The sequence below is a fragment of the Lepidochelys kempii genome, chromosome 10, assembly GCF_965140285.1.
Source record: "Lepidochelys kempii isolate rLepKem1 chromosome 10, rLepKem1.hap1, whole genome shotgun sequence".
In the NCBI taxonomy this organism is placed as follows: Eukaryota; Metazoa; Chordata; order Testudines; family Cheloniidae; genus Lepidochelys; species Lepidochelys kempii.
This window is the reverse complement of record NC_136389.1, coordinates 3,364,671-3,389,734: the sequence shown is the minus strand read 5'-3', so window position 1 is coordinate 3,389,734 and position 25,064 is coordinate 3,364,671. Positions and strand designations below refer to the sequence as shown.

Here is a 25,064-nt window from a genome sequence, read left to right as displayed (position 1 = left end):
CCTGCCCCGCCCCATCCCAGACGACACTGGGGGAGGGGGGGAAGGGGGCACTACAGGTACCCTCCAGGCAGCTGCATTGCCAGAGCAGTGTGAGGGTGCAACTGGGATGCTGCTCTGGAGAGACATACGCAAGGGTCACCCTAGGGAATCCCCTACAACTAACTGCTCCTGGAGAAGAGCACAAAGCCGCCCTGACCTTGGATGGCTCCCATACTGATCTTCCTCAGCATGTCGTCCCACATGAGGACTTGGAGTCCCTTGTACTGGTTCACGATGAAGTTCACGACCTCCTTGATGTGATTCAGGTACATCTTCCCCACATCTCCATTGTTGAGGCTGATCCAGTTCTTGGAATCCATCCCTTCCCCTAGATGAAAGACCTGGATTTACCGGAAGGGAAACTATTGTTAAGATCAGAAGCTTAATAGCCTCTATAAACAGGCACAGAGTGAAGAGTGTGCAAGGTTTACGTCCTTCCTAGAGGGATGCACTCAGGGAGCAATGATGGGAAACGGCACCCCTGCGCCAGACCCCTCCCCAGTGCAGCCCCACAGTGATCAGGCCTCTCCTCAGTCCTAGTCAACAGCCACACGCAGCAACTAGGCAAAGCAATCAGACGAGACGGACCCAAGTGCCAGCAACATGCGGATGATACACACAACTATACCAGTGTCACCAAGCTGGCCCAGCGTGAGCAGCTGGTTGAGCCTGACTCCAGACAGACGGAGGTGATGACCGCGGCAGAGGCAAGCTCTCCGAAGAGCTTTGCAGGCACAGTTCCGTCTCCTCTGTGTGAAGGATCACCCCCACATTGGAGCTCTCCCCCACAAGGCCAACGCTTGTCTGAGCGGAGGACAGACCTTTCTCAGGGCTGGTTCGAGACTGTTTAACTAGCTCCCCAGGAGCGAAGGTGCGCACCCCCAACTGGCCTTCGCTGATGTAAACACGGATGTAAACATGGACATTTAAAACTAAATAAAATTAACCCCCCCTCCCCCCACCAGAACATCTAGACAGTCAAGAGTCAGTACAGCACAGCTTACATTACCTCTTCACTGGGGCAACCCTGGATGGCAAAAGTACCAGCTGGGTTGGAACGCAGCTTGACTCTCCCCCACTAACCCAGAGTTCACACCCAGGCTGGGTCAACTCAGACCTTCACCCCTGCAGGGTGGGCAGACGAGTCATAGGCACTTTACTGCTCCTGGGACCTTTGCAGGATGCTTTGAAACACCAGGCCCCATCTGCTCTGCAGAGTCGTTAGAGAACCCAGGGGACACTGCGTAACATGCAAGAGTTTGTCCCCGTGTACTTTGGCCAAAAATGTCACCTCCTCCCAACCCAGTGTCGGGCACCAAAGAGCTGCTACCTTGCACCTCACAGGGGGGTACATTTCACTGGTACTGTATGCAGAGTTGGAAATACTTTGGGGTCTGTAAACAGAAGCCAGATCGCTACAGGACCTGCAAGGAAGCCACTAAAAGCTGTGCTCAGTGTGCTGGAAGGCGGAGTAGCTCTGCAAGCCTCTTCTCCAGACGTTTTGTTCCTCTTCCCTTCCCTCTACCCAGAGGGGCTGTCGTAAACCGTAGAGGACTTTGCACCTAGAATTGGGGACAGTCTACTGTGTCCCTCCTTAGACCATTAGACAGTAAGCTTGTCAAGGCAGGGGCAGCCATTGTGTTAGAACAGCAGGGTTCCAATCTACAGCTGGGGCTACTGCAATACAAATGACACACACACCCCATAACTCCCTGAGCCGGCAGAGGGGAGAGCATGGGACGCCTTCCACAGGAACTCCCCAGCACTTACCTCGTCGGCTCCGATGTGGATCCAGTTCGAGTGCCTGTGTTTGTCCATCACCTGTGACAGGATGCTCTTCAGCAGGGACAGGGTGTCTGGGACGTGGGGGTTGAGGCTGTTGGGGAAGCGCTCGACTTCCCGCAGGTATCGGTACTTGTCGTGCTTCAGGATAAACTGTCACAAGGAAGCGTGTGAACCCAACGTAGCACCAAACCACACCGTGCACAAACCAACCCCACTGGACCCCTGGCAGATGGTGCTGTGCTTTGGAAAGAGAGCAGTTTGACTGCAAGGGAAAGGAGTAACTGGGAGGCAAGTCACGGGTCTGCTTTAAAGGGGCTCTGTCCAGCTAGAGTCATGCTGCGCAATGGGGACACGTGGGCCAGTAAGAGGGGGACCCCCCGTCCACGTGCCCGGGGGGTTGATCAGCACGGTCTGTGGGAGGTGTACCTGCTCCCTGTGGAATGCCCCGGGCTGAGCGCACCAGTTCACAGGAGCCTCCACCAGGCTCACTGTCAAGACCTGTGCAAATACCAGTTGTTTACGAACGAGTGATGTGGCAGTGGAGCCAAGCTGGACCCATGGCTGGCATCCTTGCCAGCTCCCTCCTTGCCCCAGGGGGGCACAAGACAGAGAGGAAGCTGCCTCCTTGCCTTGGAGGAAAGCCAGCATACAGCTACCTCCCAGTTTGGGGGCAGAGACCAATGCCACCTTGTTGGGTTGAGGAGACTGAGGTGGCAGGGTGAGAAGAGAGACTGAGACACCCTCAGGAGAAGCAGATTCCTCACTCAACAACAGAGAGGGGAGCCAGACACTTGTGACGGAAACCCAGCAGTCACAGAAACAGCCCCTGGCTCAGTGCCTAAGCTCAGCCAACGGGCATTGCATGGGAGACCGGAGCACTCGGTGTCTCTCAGACCCTGGTCCTCACAGGAGGTCACTCTGGTGTGATGCTGGCTTGAGTGGCTCTGTTCTACAAGTGGGTTCCTAGCCCCACAGGTGGGCATGGTGCTTCAGACTTAGAATGACACCCGGTCCCCGCGGTCAGGGAGACGTTTGCCCGTTCAGAGCCCAAAAAAACCCAATCTATATCTAGCGCCCTTTAAATGCTTCCAATCAAGAAGGGCAATGGACTGTCACCCTGCCTCCCCCTGACAAAGGGAGAGTAACCACTAGTCTGCGAGCGCCAAGAACTCCCCTGGCTCCCTGAAAGACGGAGAGCTGCAAACACCATAAACAAAACCCTGCACGAACAATCCCGAGGAGAGTGCCCTCCTAAGCAGGTCCCATCACAGGCCTTCCCCACCCTCATCTACTGCTGGAACAGGTCTACATCCAGAGCTAAGCCATTCAGGGTGTGCAATAATTGTTAAAGCCACACAGTAACACCTGGGTGAGCCTGGTTTAAGCCAGAAAAGAACAGAGCTTTTCTGGGGAGAGCTCCAGGGTGGGGCCATGTCTGTGCACCACCAGGCCTGCTTGATGGGGAGAGAGGAGAGAGATTCAGCTCTATGCAGTGTTTGGTACCAGCCATGTCGGCACCTGGATCCACCCCACTTCTGGGAGGCGGTTGGAGCCATCTGGATGGCAGGACATGCCTTTCACCCTCCGGGCCAGGAGCAGCTGCTCTCAGCCCGCCCCTACGGAAGGGCTGACTCGCACAGAGATCGACATGCCTTTCACCCTCCGGGCCAGGAGCAGCTGCTCTCAGCCCGCCCCTACGGAAGGGCCGACTCGCGCAGAGATTGACGCCTACCTCCACATGCCCAAAGGTCTGCACCAGGGGAACCACCTCCAGCTTATTGAGCGCCGCTAGCCGCTGGATCTTCTCGATGTCATCTTCGCTGCAGGGCGACAGGGACAATCGGCAGGTCAGAGGGCTTTGCGTTTTGCAGGTGCTGGTTGGCAAACTCAGGCCATTCGCAGGCTCCCAGACACGCCGACGCCCGAGTGTTAAATCTGGCTCAGGGCACTGGCGGTGTTAACGGCTGTGCGACAGACAGGAGGAGCCTGGTACTCCCTGTAGCAGAGCGACGACTCACCGCCGCGGCGCTTCCTGCTGGTCGTCTTGGGAATTAGCTCAGCTCCGGAGCGCCCTCTGCTGGCTAGTGTCTCTCCTGCCTCAGGCCCCGTGTCCCTCCCGGACCCCAGTGCCCCATGCCTTGGGATGCTGCCCCACCACCGTGCCCTGACGCTCTGGGTCTCCCCTCCCAGGGGAACCCCCAACCCTCTAAGCCCACCTTGCCTCAGTGGCTACTGCCAGTCAAGATCTAGCCCCCTTTCACTGGGGCAGACCGCACTGTCATGGCCACTCATCATTGGCAAGGGGGTTGGACCAGTTGCCTCTGCCTATCCCCAGGCTGCACCGCTGTAGGCCCAGTACCTTCACCAAGGCCTGCAGCCTGAGTCCACCAGGCTGGAGATCCCAACTTCCTTTGCCCTTCCCCAGCACTGTTCTGCTCTGCTTCAGGTACCTTGCTCCCAGGCAGCCAGCCCTTCCCACTCCAGGGCTAGCGTGAGACTCCTTCAGCTCCTGGCCCACAGCCCTCTTATCAGGGCCAGCTGTGGTCAGCCACTCCCTCAGCTGCTCTCACTCCTTTTATCCTAGCCGCAGCCCTCTCCAGGGCTGCTTTTAACCCGTTCTGCCAGAGCGGGCGGCTGCCCCACTACACACCCACATTCAGAGCGCTGCACATTAGCGCAGGAAACCCATGCGCGTCCCCAGAGTGGCACAGTTACAGTGGTGCAGCTCAGAGTCACTCCCTGCTCATTGGCTCACTGCTTTTCCATGTGGAGAGACACTGGGAATGCAAATTGGGATCCAAACACTGACACTGTAAGAACAGACATGGAGGCTGCTCCAACGGCGGGCACAGCCAGAGGGCTCAGAACTGCGGCAGGCAGCGGGCTCTTATCGAGGGCTGTTCCAGCAGGGCCATGCCCAGACTTGCAGACCCTCCGGCATCAAGTGGGTCACGTTACTTTTGGATACCTAGCCAACACACACAGCCAAATGCTTCCTCCTTTGTCACCTCCAGCCCCCCCGCCGCCATGTGGAAAAGCGCTGCGGTTCACTCGTGCCCATTGCAACACCTTACCTATAAGCGTATGAAGACTTGAGGGTTTCAAGCTCACCCTTAAAGGGAAACATGTCTTCGTACTCGACCAGGATTCCATTTGCACCAAGTTTGGAAAGCAGCGGAAACACCTGCAAGGAGAGCAAATGCCCAAGGCAATGAGCCAACCTTCTGGGGCTGGAGAGCATAGCGGGGGTCGAGGGGGGGGGGGGGAAAACGGAAAGCTCGCCAATCAGTCTCCTGGCCAGAGACCACAGGTCAGACTGAGCCTGGGTGTCTATGGGTGCAATTCCCCTGGCTTTCATTGAGCCAGGCTCAATAGCACCAGAAGAGCCCATGGCCTTGCCTGGCTAGAAACCCGCCTCAGCAGAGCTCCTTGCCAGGCTGCATGGGTTCCAGGCAAGCACAAGGGCAGCAAAAGGAGTCAGAGCTCCCGGGCTACCTACCATAGGTGTCTCTCACTCTGAACTGCGGCCACGGGATTCTGTTACGTCCCTCTGAGGGGAGTGTGTGAGATCCCTGGCCAGTGGGCAACATCCCACACTCAGGCAGTTCCAAAGCCAGCTCTTCCTTTCCCTTCCCACCACGGAGCCGAGAGTGGCTCACGCGACCAGGGCAGGAAGGTGCCCCGTGCTCTCTGCGAGCACTGGAAGCCAGTGGCTGAACTCTGGCGCCCACAGGACCTGCTTGTAACAAGTGGGATGTCCACCTGCAGCCCAGCAGGACAGGGACAGGGCAGGAGAGAGGGAACAAGTGTCATCCCAGAACCCTCTGCTGCTCACCTGTTCCAAGTAGGAGACCTTGGGCGCGGCTCCTTTCAGGTCCAGGTGGACAAGCCTCATCTCTGTGGTGCTGAAGTCCATGGAGAGCTGCTTTTTGGTGTCTTCCTTTGGACCCATTATCTTCACCACCGAGAGCTCTAAGGCCTGGTTGTGGGGGTTGGCCTCCTCCTTTTCCTCTCCAGCCTTTCCCCAGAAGTCATTGTCCTTGCTGATGTGCTTGTGCAAATCCAGGGTAACACTGCGCGTGCAGAACAGAGCCGCTGGAAACTTTCAGCGTCCTGACGCACCGGCTCCCTTGTGGGCAGCTTCAGCAGAGTGGCCCCAGGCACTGACTTCCCCTCCCAGCCCCTGGGGGCTCTGCTAGGACAGAAGGTGTGGGGGAAAGCCCACCAGCATCTGCTCTGGAGACGGGCAGGGACATCAGCCTCCAGGGCTGTGAGCGCACCTTCCACCCGCTCCTGGAGTCACACAGTTCCCCATGCCTAAGCCAAAGGGGGTGTGCCCCGCTCCAGCCCCACCGCCCCCAAGAACAGCTGCTGGCCCTGGAGGGTATCTGAGCTGAACAGTCCAACCTACTGCCCTGCGGCTGTGCCCTCCAGCGTGTGCTCTGCAGGAGAGTCCCATAGAGGCCACCTGGGAATGGGTCACAGTGTCCAGTGCCTGCTGTCACCGGCAGACTGGGACGTCGGCTGGGGGCAGAGTGGGGAAGACGCAGCTCTCTGTCACTGGGACCCGCCTCCCCATCTACAGGTCTGTACGCTCTGGGGAGAGCTGGCCCAGCAATGGGAACCCAGGACACTCCAGCACCCAGCGAGAGAAGCCGGGGAGCAGCAGTAAGATCCCAGTCCCCACCGTTTGGTTACAAATCCAGAGGCGTGTGGCAGGCTCAGCTGGCCATGCCAGTGCAGCGCTCGAGAGAGACGGGGTGAGGGCATACCAAGGCTAGCTCAGCTAAGGAGCTGCCTTGGGGCCGGACAGACAGAACTCAGCTCCAAGCACCAGGGGACTGGCCCCAGCACTACCCCGGGCTCCGTGGGCAGCCTGGCTGTGGACAAGCGTCTTACCTGTCTCGGAAGATAAATTTGATACCAGCTAAAGCCACAATCAAGAGCACGGTGAGGCGCAGGAGGTTCAGCTTCTGGTTCCGTGGGAAGGACATGTCTGCAAGGCAAAGGGGGGCGGGAGGCGCTGCAGAGCAGGATGTAGAGCAGGCAGCTGATAAACGCTGATAAAACCTCCACCTGCGGCCAGGACCTGCTTTTCACACCCGGGGAGGAGGCAGAGCTCAGGCCACGGAAGCCAACGCACAGCTGTGAAGTGCTGCTGCGAGCGAGCAGGACAGAAGCGTGTCCAGCCGAACAGACCCTAACCACCGACTCACGGCGTTACTCCGGGGGTGGGATGGAAGAGACACCCAGGTACACGCTATACGCACGAGAGAGACACCTTCACAAGGGACCCTGCTGGCTGGCCGGCTCCTACCTGGCAAGGCTACCTCAGCCGATGCACGGACATCCCAAGTGTGGTTCTGCTCCACCTGTGCAATGCAGAGGGAGGACGGCCTTATGGTTTGGGCACCGGCCTGGGGCTCAGGAGAGCTGGGTTCCATTCGTGTCGGATCACCTCTCCGAGCCTCAGTTCCCACTCTGGAAACTGGGGAGAATAATTCCCCCCCCATCTCTTGCGCTCAGGCCCATATGACATGAGCTGGGACCTGGGGAGTCACTTCATCCCTCCACACACCATTCCCCTGCTCATCTTTGTGGCTGTTGTCAGCAAACTCTCTGGAGCACGGACAGTCTCTCACCATGCAGCTGCAGAGCGGCCTGCACAACGGGGGGGACGGGGGACGACTCCCGGTGCTATTGCAAGGCAAGAAAGTCCAAGCCTTGCCCACAGGAGCTCACCAACTGCCGGCAAGACCCTCCCCGGCCTGCCCGGGGGTGGTGGTGGTGGTGTTGGAGCTGGGTTGCCAGCTCCTTCAGGCAGGGACCTGGCTCTGTTCTGAGATAGCACCTGTGTCTTGGCTGCAGTACAAAGCGAACGTTTGAGGCCAACGTTCCTGGCTGTTACTCAGCAACGGCCCTGAGACACTGTGGAGGAGACGGGTCCCCGCCCCGAGGAGCAGCCGAGGGGTTGGCGAGGTCCAATACCATGCGGTCATTAAACTAGTGCTATTGGGGTGCAAATCAGAGTCCAGGCAAACAGAATGGTACCACCGCTGACCCGAGGGGTCGCAACCTAAATTAGGCAAGGACTTGACCGGAGTGACAAGTGGGTGGGGAAGCAGTGAGATAGCTGCAGATGCTGGGAGTTGAATACTGTTTTTTTTGGGGGGGGGGATGGGACCTCAAGGTAATGTTTCCTACTGGGTAGAGCTCTGGCCTGCTGGATGGCCTTGGGCAAGTTATGTCCCGGCCCTGTGCCTCAATTTCCCTATCTGTACAGCGGGGATAAGGATTTTGGGAAGCAGGCTGAGGTCTGTGAAACAAGAGCTAGGTTATGCTCTTATAAGATCATTATTGGGGTGGAGGGAGCAAAGCACCTGCTGCTGGGAGCAGATCAGAGCAGCAGTTTCATTTTGCACCCCTGCTGTCCCCTGCCCGGAGCCGGCCAGCTCCACAGGACACACCAGGGACAGTCCACCAGGTTCTCTGGTGCTCCTGGGTTTAACCCAGACACACGGCATTGTTAGAGGAGCGCGTTAGTTAGCAGAAGATTTACTGCAAACCACAAGGCTGGGGTGGCCAACCTGGGGCTCCGGAGCCACACGCGGCTCTTCAGAAGTTAATCTGCGGCTCCTTGTCTAGGCCCCTACTCCGGGGCTGGGGCTACAGGCGCCAACTTTCCAATGTGCCGGGGGGCGCTCACTGCCCAACCCCTGGCTCTGCCACAGACCCTTCCCCCACTCCACCCCTTCCCGCCCCCTCCCCTGAGCCTGCCATGCCTTCGCTCCTCCCCCTCTCCCTCCCAGAGCCTCCTGCACGCCACGGAACAGCTGACTGGGAGGCGTGGGGAGCTAATGGGGGGCTGCTGACGTATTACTGGGGCTCTTTGGCAACGTACATTGGTAAATTCTGGCTCCTTCTCAGGGTCGGGTTGGCCACCCTTGCACAAGGCGATGGATTTTACCTGGACAACACAGGTGGCAACTGGCAGGAAAAGCTGCGTCTGAGCTTGGGGGAGGCCAACAGCGCCAGGGCAGGTTTAAAAAGCAGCCATCCTGGCATAGGGAGCACATTTCATTGGGTTAACCTGTCCAGGGACTGAGGGAGCCAGCGTGAGGGAGAACGTCCCTGCACCAGCGAAAGAGAGGCCAGTTAGAAAACACAAGCAAAGGTTCTCAGACACACGAGAAGCTTGAACAGTGCCAAACGAGGCTGGGACCGGAGACAGGGAGAGGTGTGCAGAGAAGTTTAGCTCCAGCCACAGAGGAGGAAACAGGAGGACCACAAAACAGAAGCAAAGAGCAGACCACCTGCCTTCACTGGCACATCTGTTATTTCAGACCCCTCGCCCCAGCTCAGATTTCCCCCTTTTACAAGCTAAGGGACCAACTGTGCAGTCCCGTACTCATGGAGCAGCCCTAACGATTTCACCCTGACCTATCGCCTGAGGAAAGCTTCACCGGATCAGGCCAGAAATAATCCCACTTGTGTTAATCTCTCCTTGTACAGGAGCTTGCTCATCGTACTTGGCAGTGTTTCATAAATCCCTTATCCTGCCTTGCTTCCAGGCAGGCTGTGCTGTCCTGCTAGCCCCAGAAACAGACCAGACAGACGGCTTTTGCTCTCGTGGTGGCCCAGTGCGGCTCTGTGGCTACGTTTCTTTAGGCAGAGGGTGTGTCAATTCTTTCTGCTTTGTTAAAACCTCAGCTTGTCGCCAATATGCAACCAACCTTTGAGCAGGTGCCGCGTGTATTGTGCCACTTCTAGGCGTAGCACCCAGAACTGGCTTTCTGAATTGCTGAAGCCAAGGGTTAGGCATTCTCTCTGCATAGCTGAGGTCATGCCCCGTACAAGGAAGGAGCACCTCTTCATTGCAGCTAGAAGCTGCTGTGGATTAGCACTGTGCAGACACATACAACACACGCTGAGAGAAATGGCTCTCCGCTCTAGGTCTGTGTGCGTGACACGATGGGGCACACAGCGTAAAACCCAGACGGGGATTCAGAGAAAACAGCCCCTCACTGTGTATTTCTTTCTAGGTGTGTGACAAGAGATGAGCTACAAGATGTACCAGGAACCTGCAGGATGCTCAGCTCAATAAACCCAAGTCTGTGGTGAAGCGGTTAGGGCTGCTACACACAATGTGCCCAGCACGGACACACAACTGCACTGGGTTTCACACTGGGGGGCATGCTCCCCTAGGGAGCAATGAGGTTACCAGGGGGTGCAGGATGGAATGCGGGCTGGCCACCGTGCAGGGACGCCTCCCCCGAGCCCACCCTCAGATCAGAGTGCACCTGGCGTGGGCACCCAACACCCTGCCCTTCGCTGGAGAACCTGGACCCACTCCACCTAGGCCTACAGCCTAACAGGAAACACACCTCCCTGACTCAGCCTCTGCTTGGAGGATGTTTAAACAAGCTGGCCCAGCCCTGGAACCGAGTACACAGTCCTGGCATCACACCACTGAGCCACGCCAGCCATGCGCTGCTGGGGCCCTCCCAGCCTGCACCCCCAACACCGACTCCAGGGCCGTGTTCTAAAATACGCTCCGCAGCAACTAGGGCGGGCGAGCGCATTTGCACCTGCACATCCCCCAAATTAATACCACTGCCCGGACATGGAGCCAGATTCTCAAAGGTATTTAGGCTTCTACAGATGCAGCTAGCGCCCTACTGGGATTTTCAAAAACACCTACTTGCATCTTTAGGGGCCTAAATACCTTTGAGAATCTGGCCGATAGAGAACAGACAGGAGAGTGATCAGAAACACTTCCTTGGTTTAATCAGTCAGTTTAAAATGCAAAAGCAGTTTTCAAGAAGCCTTTTTCTTATGTATGCAGCACATTTAAGGAAGTTTCATTTAACTAATAAAGACCGTTTCAAAATGCTGTTGTTTTATATTTGTAATTTAATTCTGGTTACCATCCTAAGGCATCTTAACATAAATCCCAAATAAAAACAAACACCCCAATCCAGTAAAATAATTATTTGTCATTTTCTAACACACTAAAAAAACCAAAACAAAACACAGAAGTTAAAAATCTGAATAAGTGTACGCTGAGCTATAGAATAGCTTAAATAATTGTGTACAGACAGTGCTGTGGATTTCAACCTGGGGTCTGCCGATCCCTGAGGCTCCACAGACTCTGCCTAAGGTTTTTAAAGGGGTCTATGCCGCCATTTTTGAAATTTTCACCGCAAATGAAAAAAAAAAAAAAAAAAGAGGTTGAAAACCACTGAGTGTATCTGCCTAGTTAGCAAAAAGAACCACTTTTAGTGTAAAGACTATATTTGGTTGCAAGTCAATGTTTTAATTGTTATACCAATCACTAAGAATTAATTTTTCTTTAGGAATAACTAAAGTACAAATGCAAAACAAGATTAAATTCAATTATTTTAAAAAAAAATCAAGGTTTCTGGCTCGCTAATTTCAGTCATGATTAAAGTCAGTGACTGAAATCATGACTGAAATTAGTGAGCCAGAAACAAGCCCCACAACAATCCCAAGATCCTTCTCAAAATTGTTCTCTTCAGTCTTAAAAATCCTCCTGGACTTGCCCCAATCCCACCCCACTCATGAAACAGCAGTCTCTCGGCTGCTCCTCATGTAACCTACTGCTCTTGGTAAGAGAGCCTTCTCCAGTCCAACGCCTGACCTTCTCTTCTTTTCTTCCCCATTTCTGTCTGGGTTCTTGTACAGCAGCCATTGCTACAGCATGCGAGCGCTTACCAAAATTCAGTATAACTGGATGTGCTCACTCCTTTTCTCCAGTCACAAGGAAACAGAAGTGAGCTGTAGCTCACGAAAGCTTATGCTCAAATAAATTGGTTAATCTCTAAGGTGCCACAAGTACTCCTTTTCTTTTTGCGAATACAGACTAACACGGCTGCTACTCTGAAATCAGGCTTCTCTTTGTTATTCATCTCTCTTTTTCCTCCTCTCCCTCTATGAGCTGTTCTTTAACTTAGGGCCTTACCTGCAGAGATGCAAATCACTTGCCTGCAACCCTCCTCAAAAAAAAAAAAACAAAAACCAAAACCCCCAAAGGGAGATGGACACTCAGCGTGGGGCCCTTAGAGCTATTTTACTCTAGAGCACTTGGAGATACAGGCTGCAGGAGCCATAGGAGAAACTGGAACTGGGTTGTGCTAGGTTACGTCAACAACAGTCTTGTCAATAAGGAAGGACACGGTAAAAGCCTTTGTAGCCATTATTGCCTCAGCTGCCCAAATCCCTTCCCTTCTCAGATCAGAGACGTGGCAAAGAAGACAGCCCAGCGGAGTGAAGAAAGAAATCTAGGTGACAAACGGCTGGGCTGGGCCTACAGTAGGATGGTTAGGAGCCGTGTGAAGTGGCTGTAGGGCCAACATAACTCATGTGTTTTTATCCCCACTACTTAATAGAACTTAGTAGTTCTATTGCCTAGACGCCCTGGAGGGGGATCAGGGCCCCATTGTGCTAGGGGCTCTCCATTTATGGTGAGACAGTCCCTGCCTCAAAGAACTCAAAGATCCAACAGATCAGACAAACGGGGTGGGGGGGGGAGGGAAATAGAACCACGGAGAGCGTCACGGGGCTGGGAACAAGCTGCTCAGTACATCAGGCCAAATCCTGCCATCCTCACACAGGCAAAGTTCCCGTTCAGCTCAGCAGGATGAAGGGCTGCAGGTCCGGTCACACACAGACCAACACTCAGAGGCGCTGAGCAACAGGAGCTATGGTTCCTCAGCACAGCACGATTAGCCTGCAGCTCATTCACCCCTCTAATGCCATCCGTCCTGATCCACGAGTGCCACCACACTGCTGGGCCTGGCATGGACACGGTCCTAGACAACATGCTCACCGCTTAGGCTTTTACACTGTGCTCATCACCACAGTGCACAGGTGCCCATTAACAGCCTAGTCACTAGCCTCAAGCTGTCCTGAGACAAGAGATTTATTGGCAGATGCTCTCCAGTTCTTGGAACAGCGACTCTCTCTGGGCGGGAAGGGCAGTGATGCCAATGAACCCCGATGGGTACCACTTTCCTCTCATGCAGCCACCTGCTCTTGGGGATACTGTGCTTTCCTGCAGCACTAGCAAGGAGACAAGCAGCTAAGAGATAGGAAAGAGATGAGAGCACCCGGCTGGCTGAGGACATGGCTATTCCCGGGCGCCCCTGGAGAGTTACCGAGTTAATTGGCTGTTTGGGGAGCTAGTCAGCACAGCTACAGTCTGCAGAACCAAGAGAGCTCCACTGAGAGGAGGGGAGGCAGGTTGGAAGGAGGAGAGAGAGATTCTTCCTGGATTCAGAGTAACAGCCGTGTTAGTCTGTATTTGCAAAAAGAAAAGGAGTACTTGTGGCACCTTAGAGACTAACCAATTTATTTGAGCATAAGCTTTCGTGAGCTACCTGGAGCTTTCATGAGCTTCCTGGATTGATTCCCTGGCACAAGGGTGGAGCTTAATCCGTCTCCAGTACCTCTCAGCAGGAAGGTCTTTCACACTCTGTACAGACAGCCCGGACCAGGATTTCAGTGGAAACCACCCTGCAGAAGCCACTGAGAGGAGGCATTTGCCTTGGAAAGGTCCTGAGGTCTGTTAAGTGTTAACATTTCTGTTAGTCATCAAAGCAAGTGCTGTGCTAATGGCAACAGGAATAGTGATTGCTAGGTCCACATCCTGCAGTGGGAATAACGGGCCTGGGGCTAGATGTTGTGGCTGAGCTAAAAATATTGCCCTAAGAAGGTTAAAAAGGAAACCGAGACTTCTTTGCTGAAGTCTGTCACCATTCCTATTCCGAGGAGCTCGTTTTGTCCTGTTGCTGTTGCCACGTGATAATAGGGCTCAGCTGGTAGCGTTGGCCTAGACACACGGGAAGCACGCGTAATTCTGAAGGCTCACAGCATGGAAGATGGTTCTAGCCAGCATGCAGCTCAGTTGCTTTATTTCTTAGAGAAGCAAAAACTTAAAAATCATCCACCCTTCCATAGCTACTGACTGTACCTGCCGTTATTATGAGCACCTCTAAACAGGACGCACCGAAAGAAAGCGAAGAAAATATTGTTGTCGATTCTTGTCCACTTGTTCACGTTGTGCAGCTGGCAGCCCTGTGCCTATACGCAGCCCTCTGCTCTGCTGGCAGTGCATGCCCCTCCAAGTCCTGCCAGTGTTCACCAGGAACACTGGAAGTGAAAGTGAACAGGCAGCAAAAGCAGAAAACAGCAGCGTGCATGGAGACTCTGGGAAGAGGGATGGACCTCACTACGTTTGGTCATGTTACCAATACAGACTAAGGAGGCTGCTACTCTGAAACTAAACATACTGGTGATTAAAACATAGCTTTAAGCATAAGTAGTTAACACATAGTTCAAGGGACCATTCAAGGTAAAGTGGCCCATTAACATCCCTCCAGTGAGATCTGAGGAAGAGCTCTGTGTAATCTCAAAATCTCGTCTCTCAGAGTAGCAGCCCTGTTAGTCTGTATTCGCAAAAGGAAAAGGAGTACTTGTGGCACCTTAGAGACTAGCTCACTTCATTGGAGCTGTAGCTCACGAAAGCTTATGCTCAAATAAATTGGTTAGTCTCGAAGGTGCCATAAGTCCTCCTTTTCTTTTTGTTTCTCAGACTTCACCAACAGAAGCTGGCTCTGTAAAAGATATCATCTCACCTATCTTGTCTCTCAGATACCAAGTACGTTAGCAGGAAGTCTAGGGCCCTGATCTAAACAGATGTAATTAGACATCAAGGCTCTTCATCTGATCAAGTCCTCAACCAGACATTAGGAATTTCTCCAGGGATCTCTGGTCACAGTGTTTTTCTGCAAGCTAAGCAAACTCCCTTGTGAGAAGCCAGGTTGGTTACAATTAAAAAAAAGAAAAGCAAATACAAAGTTAAGTTAATTCCTCTCATAGCCATGCACCCACTGCTCTTATTTAATGTGTCTCTTATGGTGGTGCCAAGAGGCCCCAACCGAGATTGGGTCTCTGCTAGGCACTGACATACACATAGTGAGAGTCCCTTCCCCACACAGCTTACAGCAGAGACAAGATGAGGGTGGGAGGCGAAAGAAGCAGAGAAAGAGGAAGTGATTTACCCAGGGGTCACAGCAGGTGAGTGGCAGAGGAGGGACTAGACCGTGCTGTGAAGCTCAGAACCAGCGCCCCATCCCCTAGAGGCCACCCTACCCCTCAAGCCTCTTCGTTTTCCTCCACAGTCAAGACAACTACCAGGAAGGATTCTTGTGTTGTGTAAAGAATGTGTGGTAATTCACGCTCAGACCACAAACAGAATCGTACCACATGAAACACATCAAGTGAAAATCAAAGAAATGCCCAAAAAACTAAAATGGGAAATGAACTAACACAGACAGGGTGCAGAGCATTCTGAAGCACTGGGAAACAGATTCCACCTGACTTCAGAAAGTCCATAAATACGTACCATACTAGTCGCACCGTCATGGGACCACCATGCCTCACCAGAATAACTATAAATATTTAGACAGGTGCTATCAGATCACTGAGATTTGGCTTTCATTTTATTTGGTTTTAAATTTTGTTTTTAATTTTACTGAAAAATAATTTGCTTGGATTTGAACTTTCATCTCCATCTGCAGCCATGCTATGGTAGATAGACAGTAGGGTAATGGGGCCATATAAGTACCTAAGTTAGTGCGAGCAATGGAGACTTTCAAAACAGATCATCTTGTTGGTTTTCATTTTGCTTTTCAGTCAGCTTGGACAGAGAGCTTAAATGGTAACACGCATCTTCACAACTGCACCCCAGTTCCCACACCAAGCACGAGGACAGAGAATCAGACCTTTAAAGTCCCCAGTACCTGGTCTGGATGCTTAACTTGAATTAAAAAGACAAGCTGTATGCATCCGATGAAGTGAGCTGTAGCTCACGAAAGCTTATGCGCAAATAAATTGGTTAGTCTCTAAGGTGCCACAAGTCCTCCTGTTCTTTTTGCGAATACAGACTAACATGGCTGTTACTCTGAAACCAGAAATACTTCACCCATCTTTAGCACCTTCCAAATGTGACCGCAGAAGTGTTTTATATACATTAAAAGGGCACTGGCAACTTAAATGTGGCCCAGCATTTCAACAGCCTTCTCCGTCCAATAGAAACGTTTCCACAATTTTAAAACATTCCACTGAAAACTGCTATTTACAATCACTTGGCCACATGCAACTGAACCTGCTCAGCAGAAGGGAAACTGGGTTTTATTGTCCTAGCAGAGACACACAAAGAAGAAGCAATGAGCTTAAACAGCAACAAATGAATGTTTTTATTTTTCACTTTCAACTATCAAAAGTGTTATTAGTAACACAGGGAAAGAAATTCATTTCCAGCAGCAAGTCAGTCAATGTCCCCGTCTCTTTCACTAGGCATGAGAACACTAGGGATGCATTATGTTTATTAAAGGGACATGGTCTGCTCACAGAAGTACTTTTAGGAGAGTACTAGGCATACTACTGAAGCCAAATCCTCAGAGTTCAAGAGCAAGCCCCAGGGCCTCTGAAGATAGAAGGTCAGACTAGCTTTAAGGTTCCCCCTTCTCAAATTTGAGAGCTAAATTCTAAAACAGCCTAAAAAGTACACAGCACTTCCAGCCACTCCAGTTTTACACATTAGTTTAAATGTTGTTCTTTGGAAACAATACAACAAAGCTGCAGGATAGAGTTGGCGAGAGTTTAAATGTAGAAAATTAATTACACCCAAGAAAATAATAAACTGAGCTTCTAATTTTGTTTTTGTGCAAGTGTCTAGGCATAGCAAGCTGTGCTCTGGATAGATACCATGGCTTTACACATAGCTAGATACATGGCTTGCTATCCAGCCGGGGGTAATTGTCTGAGATGGCAGTAAATGATGCATTAATCCTCCCTCCCCAATTCAACCCCCCCCGCCCCCCGCCGCGCTGTTGCAAACAGAAAAGAGTTTGTTTTATAATTTGCTTTTGGGGAGCTGGGATTTATGTACAACGACCTACCTTTCTAGCTCAGATGAGAGGAACCCTGAAAAACACAGTGGAGTGGGACAAGGGCTGGCTGGATCATCGGTGTTCTGGCCCTGCCACCCAGGATTCGGTGTAGCCAGAGAAGGGTGCCCTGCACAGAAGAAAAGCAACAGGAGACAGATGGATTTGAAAATGCAGCTTCTCCAGAAAGCACTCTGGACTCAGAGAATGACCATTTTATTCTTGTGAATTCTGCTGCCTCATACAGCAGCACATCCATTTGAGAGGTCTGTCTGCAGTTCCATTTTAAATAAATTCTTCAGCCATTATTGGCATGTACAATTCTTCTCCCGCAAGTGTGAGAGTATGTGAAACCACACATCCCCACACCGTCCAATAAATGTCACCTTAGCAGAGGCAGACAGTACAGGCCCAGAGGGGCCCCATCCCTGCAATGAACTGCAATCTAGCCAAAGTGGTTTTGCACTCAGCTGGAAGCAGCCTCACAAGGTCAGGGTACATTGGCACCAGAATTGAGTTTAATAATTAAAAGACCTGACAGAGCTCCCTCCTGCCGGCTTGCACCTCCGTAATTTGGCAATGGGGACGAACCCTCCGCCAGCAGAGGCGGACACCAGCAGCCCAGCCCTGGGAGGAGATCAGGCATGGGGGGATGCTAGGTGCCGGGTTTGATCAGTTATAGAATATTCTTGTGCTAGGTGCTCAGACGCCATGGTGATGGTGGCAGGATGACCCCCCAGTGCCCCACCCCTCTGCCCCCCTAGCCCCATCTCCCCAGTAGCCTCTGCCCCATCTCCCCTCCAGGTCCTTGCCCAGTACCCCCCCGGGCCCCATCTCCCCAGCAGCCCCTGCCCCATCTCCCCTCCAGGTCCTTGCCCAGTACCCCATCCCTCTGCCCCCCATGGCCCCATCTCCCCTCCAGGTCCTTGCCCAGTACCCCCCCGGGCCCCATCTCCCCAGCAGCCCCTGCCCCATCTCCCCTCCAGGTCCTTGCCCAGTACCCCATCCCTCTGCCCCCCATGGCCCCATCTCCCCTCCAGGTCCTTGCCCAGTACCCCCCCGGGCCCCATCTCCCCAGTAGCCCCTGCCCCATCTCCCCTCCAGGTCCTTGCCCAGTACCCCATCCCTCTGCCCCCCATGGCCCCATCTCCCCTCCAGGTCCTTGCCCAGTACCCCCCCGGGCCCCATCTCCCCAGCAGCCCCTGCCCCATCTCCCCTCCAGGTCCTTGCCCAGTACCCCATCCCTCTGCCCCCCATGGCCCCATCTCCCCTCCAGGTCCTTGCCCAGTACCCCCCCGGGCCCCATCTCCCCAGTAGCCCCTGCCCCATCTCCCCTCCAGGTCCTTGCCCAGTACCCCATCCCTCTGCCCCCCATGGCCCCATCTCCCCTCCAGGTCCTTGCCCAGTACCCCCCCGGGCCCCATCTCCCCAGTGCCCCATCCCTCTGCCCCCCATGGCCCCATCTCCCCTCCAGGTCCTTGCCCAGTACCCCCCCGGGCCCCATCTCCCCAGTGCCCCATCCCTCTGCCCCCCATGGCCCCATCTCCCCTCCGGGCCCTTGCCCCCTGCCCGGTACCCCCCCGGGCCCGCCAGGCGGTCGGCGCCGGGTCCTGCCCTCATGCAACCCGCCCCTACCGTGCTGGTGCAGGGGGGGCCGGCCGGGGGGAGCTGCGGGCTCAGCGCCTGGCTAGAGCCGCAGCAAAGCCCCGCCCGGAGCTGGTGCAGGAAACGAGCGGGGCTCCCAGCCCAGGCTCCGGCATCAGCCTGCAGCGGAGCCTCCCCCGTGCCGGCTCAGCCCAGCCCCGCTCCGCTCTTAAAGGGGCACGGACCCAGCCCGGCTGCTGCGGGCAGCCCCGCAGATCGGCCCGGCATGCAGGTGCAGGGGGTGGTGCCTAGGGGGGTAGCGGGGTGCATGCAGGGGGTGGTGCCTAGGGGGGTAGCGGGGTGCATGCAGGGGGTGGTGCATACGGGGGTAGCTGGGTACATGCAGGGGGTGGTGCCTAGGGGGGTAGCGGGGTGCATGCAGGGGGTGGTGCATACGGGGGTAGCTGGGTACATGCAGGGGGTGGTGCATAGGGGGCTAGCGGGGTGCATGCAGGGGGTGGTGCATACGGGGGTAGCTGGGTGCATGCAGGGGGTGGTGCATAGGGGGCTAGCGGGGTGCATGCAGGGGGTGGTGCATACGGGGGTAGCGGGGTGCATGCAGGGGGTGGTGCATACGGGGGTAGCTGGGTACATGCAGGGGGTGGTGCCTAGGGGGGTAGCGGGGTGCATGCAGGGGGTGGTGCATACGGGGGTAGCTGGGTGCATGCAGGGGGTGGTGCCTAGGGGGGTAGCGGGGTGCATGCGGGGGGTGGTGCATACGGGGGTAGCTGGGTGCATGCAGGGGGTGGTGCCTAGGGGGGTAGCGGGGTGCATGCGGGGGGTGGTGCATACGGGGGTAGCTGGGTGCATGCAGGGGGTGGTGCCTAGGGGGGTAGCGGGGTGCATGCAGGGGGTGGTGCATACGGGGGTAGCGGGGTGCATGCAGGGGGTGGTGCATAGGGGGCTAGCGGGGTGCATGCAGGGGGTGGTGCCTAGGGGGGTAGCGGGGTGCATGCGGGGGGTGGTGCATACGGGGGTAGCTGGGTGCATGCAGGGGGTGGTGCCTAGGGGGGTAGCGGGGTGCATGCAGGGGGTGGTGCATACGGGGGTAGCTGGGTGCATGCAGGGGGTGGTGCCTAGGGGGGTAGCGGGGTGCATGCAGGGGGTGGTGCCTAGGGGGGTAGCGGGGTGCATGCAGGGGGTGGTGCATACGGGGGTAGCGGGGTGCATGCAGGGGGTGGTGCATAGGGGGCTAGCGGGGTGCATGCAGGGGGTGGTGCCTAGGGGGGTAGCGGGGTGCATGCGGGGGGTGGTGCATACGGGGGTAGCGGGGTGCATGCAGGGGGTGGTGCCTAGGGGGGTAGCGGGGTGCATGCAGGGGGTGGTGCATACGGGGGTAGCGGGGTGAATGCAGGGGGTGGTGCCTATGGGGGTAGCGGGGTGCATGCAGGGGGTGGTGCCTAGGGGGGTAGCGGGGTGCATGCAGGGGGTGGTGCATACGGGGGTAGCGGGGTGCATGCAAGGGGTGGTGCCTAGGGGGGTAGCGGGGTGCATGCAGGGGGTGGTGCATATAGAGGTATCAGGAGGCATGCAGGGGGGCACCCAGGAGCATCATAGGGTTGTGGGGCACCCGGGTACCTGCAGGGTACTGGAAATAGATGGGCATGGGGAGGGGATCAGGTGAATGCAGACAGGGTGGGTTACATGGGGTATCCAGGAGGGTAGGTATATGGGAGTATCATGGTGCATGCCGGGGGGAGGGAATGGAGGAATTGGGGTGCATGCAGGGGGCTTTGGGGCACGAGTGCCTCCAGCACTGTGGCACACTGGTGCAGGTGGGGCGCTGCAGGACTCTGTTTAACGTGCCCAGCGCTGAGTTCCCTTTGCTGGTGCAGATCTTGGAGGGGGTGGGGGCAGCCATGTGTAGCCCATCACTAGCCTCCCCATCCCCCATGTGCTACACATGAGACCTGCTCATCTACTGCCTGACTGGCAAAGGCAGGGCTGGAGCTGGGCCTTGCAGGACTTTGTGCAACCTGACATGAGGAAGGACCCAGCCATCTCCCTCCCCAGGACCACCTTCTCCCCGCCCCAATCTGCCTGAGACCCCCTTTGGCACCCCTCATCCACCACCAGTTTGTGAAGCGCCATAGGCTCCGGTGTGGGAAGCTAGAGGAGGTGACGCTGACAAGCAAGGGCAGATGGGGAGCTCAGTCTCTGCCCCATCCCGATGGCCTGAGAGAGGGAGGCGGATGAGGAATTAGGGGTGGCTGGGTGTGAGTATTTGTGAGGGGACTGCCAAAGTGCAGGACTCTAAGGTCACCCTGTGCAAAGAAATGCAAGAGAGGGAGGGTAGGCGCATCAGTGAGCATGAGGAGCCAGCACTGCTGAGGGAGAGAGTCACCCATGGGCCATAACACAGGAGAGACAGCATAAACCTGCTATGGGCACCCTGGATTAGTGCTGACAGCACCTGCTGCTTTGCCATACAAATAAAGTCCCTGAAACGGAAATGGATGGTTAAATCGGGTCTGACCAGCAGGATGGTGCACAAACGTTTTCCACCAGGAGACGTAAGTTCCAGTTCTAGTCTACCCCACAGGTGAAAATGCATTGGCGGAGTCCAGTCCTAGTCCTACACACCACAAAACCACTGCAGTGCTCACCATGAACTGATCAACAAATCTCTTTTCTGGAGAGCAGAGGATGCGCAGGGCAGGGCTGAAGCGTATCAGCAGAGCTGTGTAAGGAAAGTTTACATAACAATTGCCAAATGAACTTTCTCCCTAGCTGGTGCTATTAAACTCTCCCTTTTTTGAGCATTCTGTGATTCCAGTATGAATGAATATGTGCAATACTGCGAGCTGAGTGAATTATTCTTAACATACAACATATATGATGATGAATTAGCCTCCTTTTCTGTGCATGAAGTATCTGTGAGGAGTTCACAAGATCCTCAAACGAAAGAGACTTACTTTTCTTGTTTTTACTCTACGTGCAGATTGCTATGATTATTTTATTGTATACTATTTTTTGCTATTTGAGCTATGCTGGTTAGCTGCGACTAGTGAGATAATTTACATGCTGCTTTGCTTTGATAGGATGAGTGTGGAAGCAGTTCCAGCTAAGATATTTTATATAGCCCCCCCAGTAGCAAACCATCTCACAACTTGAAGGTACTTACTCTTACAACCCCCTGAGGGGCACAGCAGTAACATAAAGCTCATTTTCCAGAGAGGGGAGTGATGCATAGGGAGACCAAGGCCCAGATCCTCAAACGTATTTAGGTGCTTAACTGCCATTGAAATAAATGTGAAAGCTAAGTGACTTGCCCAAGGTCACACAGGACATCTGTGGCAGCAAAGGAAATTGAACTGAGGTTTCCTGAGTCCAAGGCTAGCAGCATGCCCTAGCACAGATACTTGTGTGTGTGAATGTAAAATGACAGGTTTCAGAGTAGCAGCCGTGTTAGTCTGTATTCGCAAAAAGAAAAGGAGGACTTGTGGCACCTTAGAGACTAACAAATTTATCAGAGCATAAGCTTTCATGAATGCCTCCGATGAAGTGAGCTGTAGCTCACGAAAGCTTATGCTCAAATAAATTTGATAGTCTCTAAGGTGCCACAAGTCCTCCTTTTCTTTTTGTGAATGTAAAATGTAATTTCTACCAATCTTTGCACAAACGATTTTGAAATGTGCTTTCGACACACATTTGTGCTAGTAAAACTCAACCACGTGAGTATCTGCAGAAAGCAAATCCCAAAGGGCGTGAGCCTGGCCAGAATGAAATCATTAAAAATATTAAAGTGGACATGTGTTGGCACTATTAGCCCACCTCTCATAATAACACAAAGGTCACAGAGGGTTTAACTAAATGTATTTTATCCAAATATAGTTTTAATTTTCAGTTAATGTTGTACTGCCTGTATCGTGGTTTTGTATAGACGGTTTAAACACTAAAGTCAACAAGAAACCTTCAATATTTTGTCACCCTCAAGATAAATTAATGTTTCCCTTGGGCTTTGCCCAAGTTGGAATATCTCCTCTCTGATTTAAAAGAAAAGAGCTGTTAATCATAACACTGCCTGCGCTATCAATTCTTTGCTCCCATTTAAAGCATGCTCTAAATTTCAGCAGTGCGTATATGCCAATGGAAAATAAAGAACTGGAGCAATACAAGGTTTATGGGGAACTCTCACCCTGGTGGATGAATGATGGTGGCACGCAGAGATTGAAAGCTCTCCCACAAACCTCCCTTTACTGTCTTCTTATTGGAGAATATTAAAAGCACATCTGTGCAGTCAGCATCTGCCAAGGCATTGCAAGAAAAGCAGTTCAGGTTAATATATTTACGAGCCTGGATTCAAACCATCAAGGTAAATTAGGGGTTTTGATCAGAGAAGGTGTAAGGCATTATACAAGGGTGCGAGTGTTTAAGAGAGAGTTAAACAGGGGCTTTTATTTCAACACCTGCAGTGACGGGGAAATGTTCTGCTACTACAAAAAGGAAATGGAACCAGCAAGGGAAAGGCCAAGTCTTCCTATAAATTATGCACCATCTCATGAACTTGCAGCTCGGCTTTGCATTGAGCTAAGAAGTACTCACAAGCAAGAAGCGCTAAAAGCATTGCAGCTGCCAAGGGACACAAGAAAACAATAGCGTGGCAAGAAGGTTTAAGTCACAGGATTCATTCTCTTCACTTAATTTCTCCCTTGAAATCTTGGGGCTATGGAACACCCTGTAGTGGACTCCGCTGCAAGGTGTCCCCCACGATGGGAGTTGTGATGCACCAGTCCCCTCTAGGTGTCTGTCACCGTGCTTGGTCGTAGGCACCCCACGCACAAGGCTCACCAGACTCTCGATGAAAAGAAAAGGAGGACTAGTGGCACCTTAGAGACGAACCAATTTATTTGAGCATAAGCTTTCGTGAGCCACAGCTCACTTCATCAGATACATCCTCAAATAAACTGGTTCGTCTCTAAGGTGCCACTAGTCCTCCTTTTCTTTTTGCGAATACAGACTAACACAGCTGCTACCCTCAGACCCTTGATGGGTCACTATTAACACTCACACATTTCAAATACACCAAATATTTCAATAGGGCTGCAAGAAATAACAGATGCAAATACCCTAGACACAAGGACTTAAACACTTGTACAACAGAATTACTTCCAACACTTCCTAATGCAACCCCTTGGGGGCTGCTCAGTAGGGGGTATAAAGGTCACAGCTCCCCGTAGCATTCCCCCATGCTTCATACCTGGGCTACTCCTTCCACTCTGTATCACCCTCCCAGAGCAATCAAGCCCTGGCCTCCAGGCCCGGCTATCCAGAGTCCACTTCTTCTGTCCATGGTCTCCTTGGAGCTCCTCTGCACAATGCTGTCCCATATGTCCTGTGTGCTGGCTGCTGCCCTGTATCCTGCTGCTATTGCTGATCCCTACCAGCCACTGGCTGCTTCCCTGCCTGACTCTCAGCTGTTGCCTGCTGCTCTTGTCCTTGCTCATTCACCACCAGCCTGGTCTCATCTGATGTCTGGAAAAACTCCCTTGTCCTGTTCTGGAGGCATTATGAAGCCCTCAGCTGAACTGACACCGGGGCCAGTTGGAGGGGAAGGTGAGCAGGGCCGTTGCTCTGAGCCCCAGCTTCTGAGGGCTTCTGAGGGGTGCTGGGCCACTTCGGTTCTTTTTTTCTTTTCTTTCTTTCTTCTTCAAAAATATTTTTTGACCTGGCCAGCAGAATAGACAGGGCTGCTCCAGCGTGACCCAGTGCCCCTTTGCTGGCTAGATCCTCTCCCTCCAGCTCTTTTGGGTTGAGGAAACAGCACCTAGAGTGAGGAGCCAGCAGGTGCATCGCACCCCTTTGCTTTGGGCCTTCAGCAGGAATGCAGAACTAGTGGTGATAACCTGGCTGTGCACCATTGCCCGCTGCTGGACTGAATCTGAACTATGCCACTCTCCTGCCTAGGGCCGGCGGTGGCAAAGGTGGCACGGGCCAATTCCCACAAATCTATCATAAGTCTTCAAATATCTGGACGTTTCTGAAAGCCCCAACTCCAGAAGGCAGGTGACTAGCCAAGAGACCACAGCCTCGCATGCGGGCCATTACGGTCTCCTTGTCCTCCCTGCCTGTCTCCGTCTCTTGTCTTACGCGGAGATTGGAAACGCTTTGGGGCAGGGACCGTCTTTTCGTTCCCTGTCTGACAGCACCTTGCACAGTTGGGACCTGGTGCACGGCTGGGGCTCCGAGGTGCTCAGGGGATGCCGATAATTAGTATTAATAATCGCCCGCGCTGCCATTTAGGAAAGGGGCGTTTCCAGCCCCTTTGGGTGGGGGGAAAAGCTGGAGCATGGACCCCGAAAGGGGCACCCCCCTGAGCAGGGAGGAGCCCTGCCGGGGCCGCGCACTGGGCCTGAGTCTCTCTCTAGCGCCCCCTCTTGGGGACACGTGGGCCAGCAAGGCATATATTCCCTCCGCGACCACAGTGCCCGCTTCTCACCTCCCCCCCCCCGGCCCGTTGCCTCCCATGGTCTCGCCCCAGCTCCCTCACGTGGTACCGCCCCGTTGAGGCCTTGACAGGCAATTGCAGTCTGCGCATGCGCCCCCCCCAAGGACTCGGGGACTGCCTGTGCGCGTGCGCACCGCGCCTCTTGCCCCCTTCCCCGACGAGCGACGCTACTCTGC

At 54.0% G+C, this 25,064-nt stretch overlaps 1 protein-coding gene across 7 annotated transcripts in view; it reads right to left on the bottom strand.

Moving 5' to 3' along the window:
* The window catches only part of LOC140918062 (hexosaminidase D), a 38,133-nt gene that overhangs the window by 12,024 nt on the left and 1,045 nt on the right, over positions 1-25,064 (bottom strand). The window contains exons 1-9 of one of the 7 annotated variants that reach the window (XM_073361669.2): positions 22,579-23,303; positions 21,047-21,120; positions 16,809-16,926; positions 6,724-6,820; positions 5,660-5,897; positions 4,899-5,008; positions 3,557-3,644; positions 1,810-1,974; positions 197-380 (exon numbers count right to left, since the gene is read on the bottom strand). In XM_073361669.2, the coding sequence (XP_073217770.2) occupies positions 197-380; positions 1,810-1,974; positions 3,557-3,644; positions 4,899-5,008; positions 5,660-5,897; positions 6,724-6,818 (880 nt within the window). In that variant the 5' untranslated portion in view covers positions 6,819-6,820; positions 16,809-16,926; positions 21,047-21,120; positions 22,579-23,303. Of the gene's footprint in view, positions 1-196; positions 381-1,809; positions 1,975-3,556; positions 3,645-4,898; positions 5,009-5,659; positions 6,061-6,723; positions 6,934-16,808; positions 16,927-18,431; positions 18,571-21,046; positions 21,875-22,578; positions 23,304-23,640; positions 24,887-25,064 lie in introns of those variants that run through there. The other 6 variants (XM_073361672.2, XM_073361671.2, XM_073361670.2 and 3 more) reach the window with 6 other exon arrangements.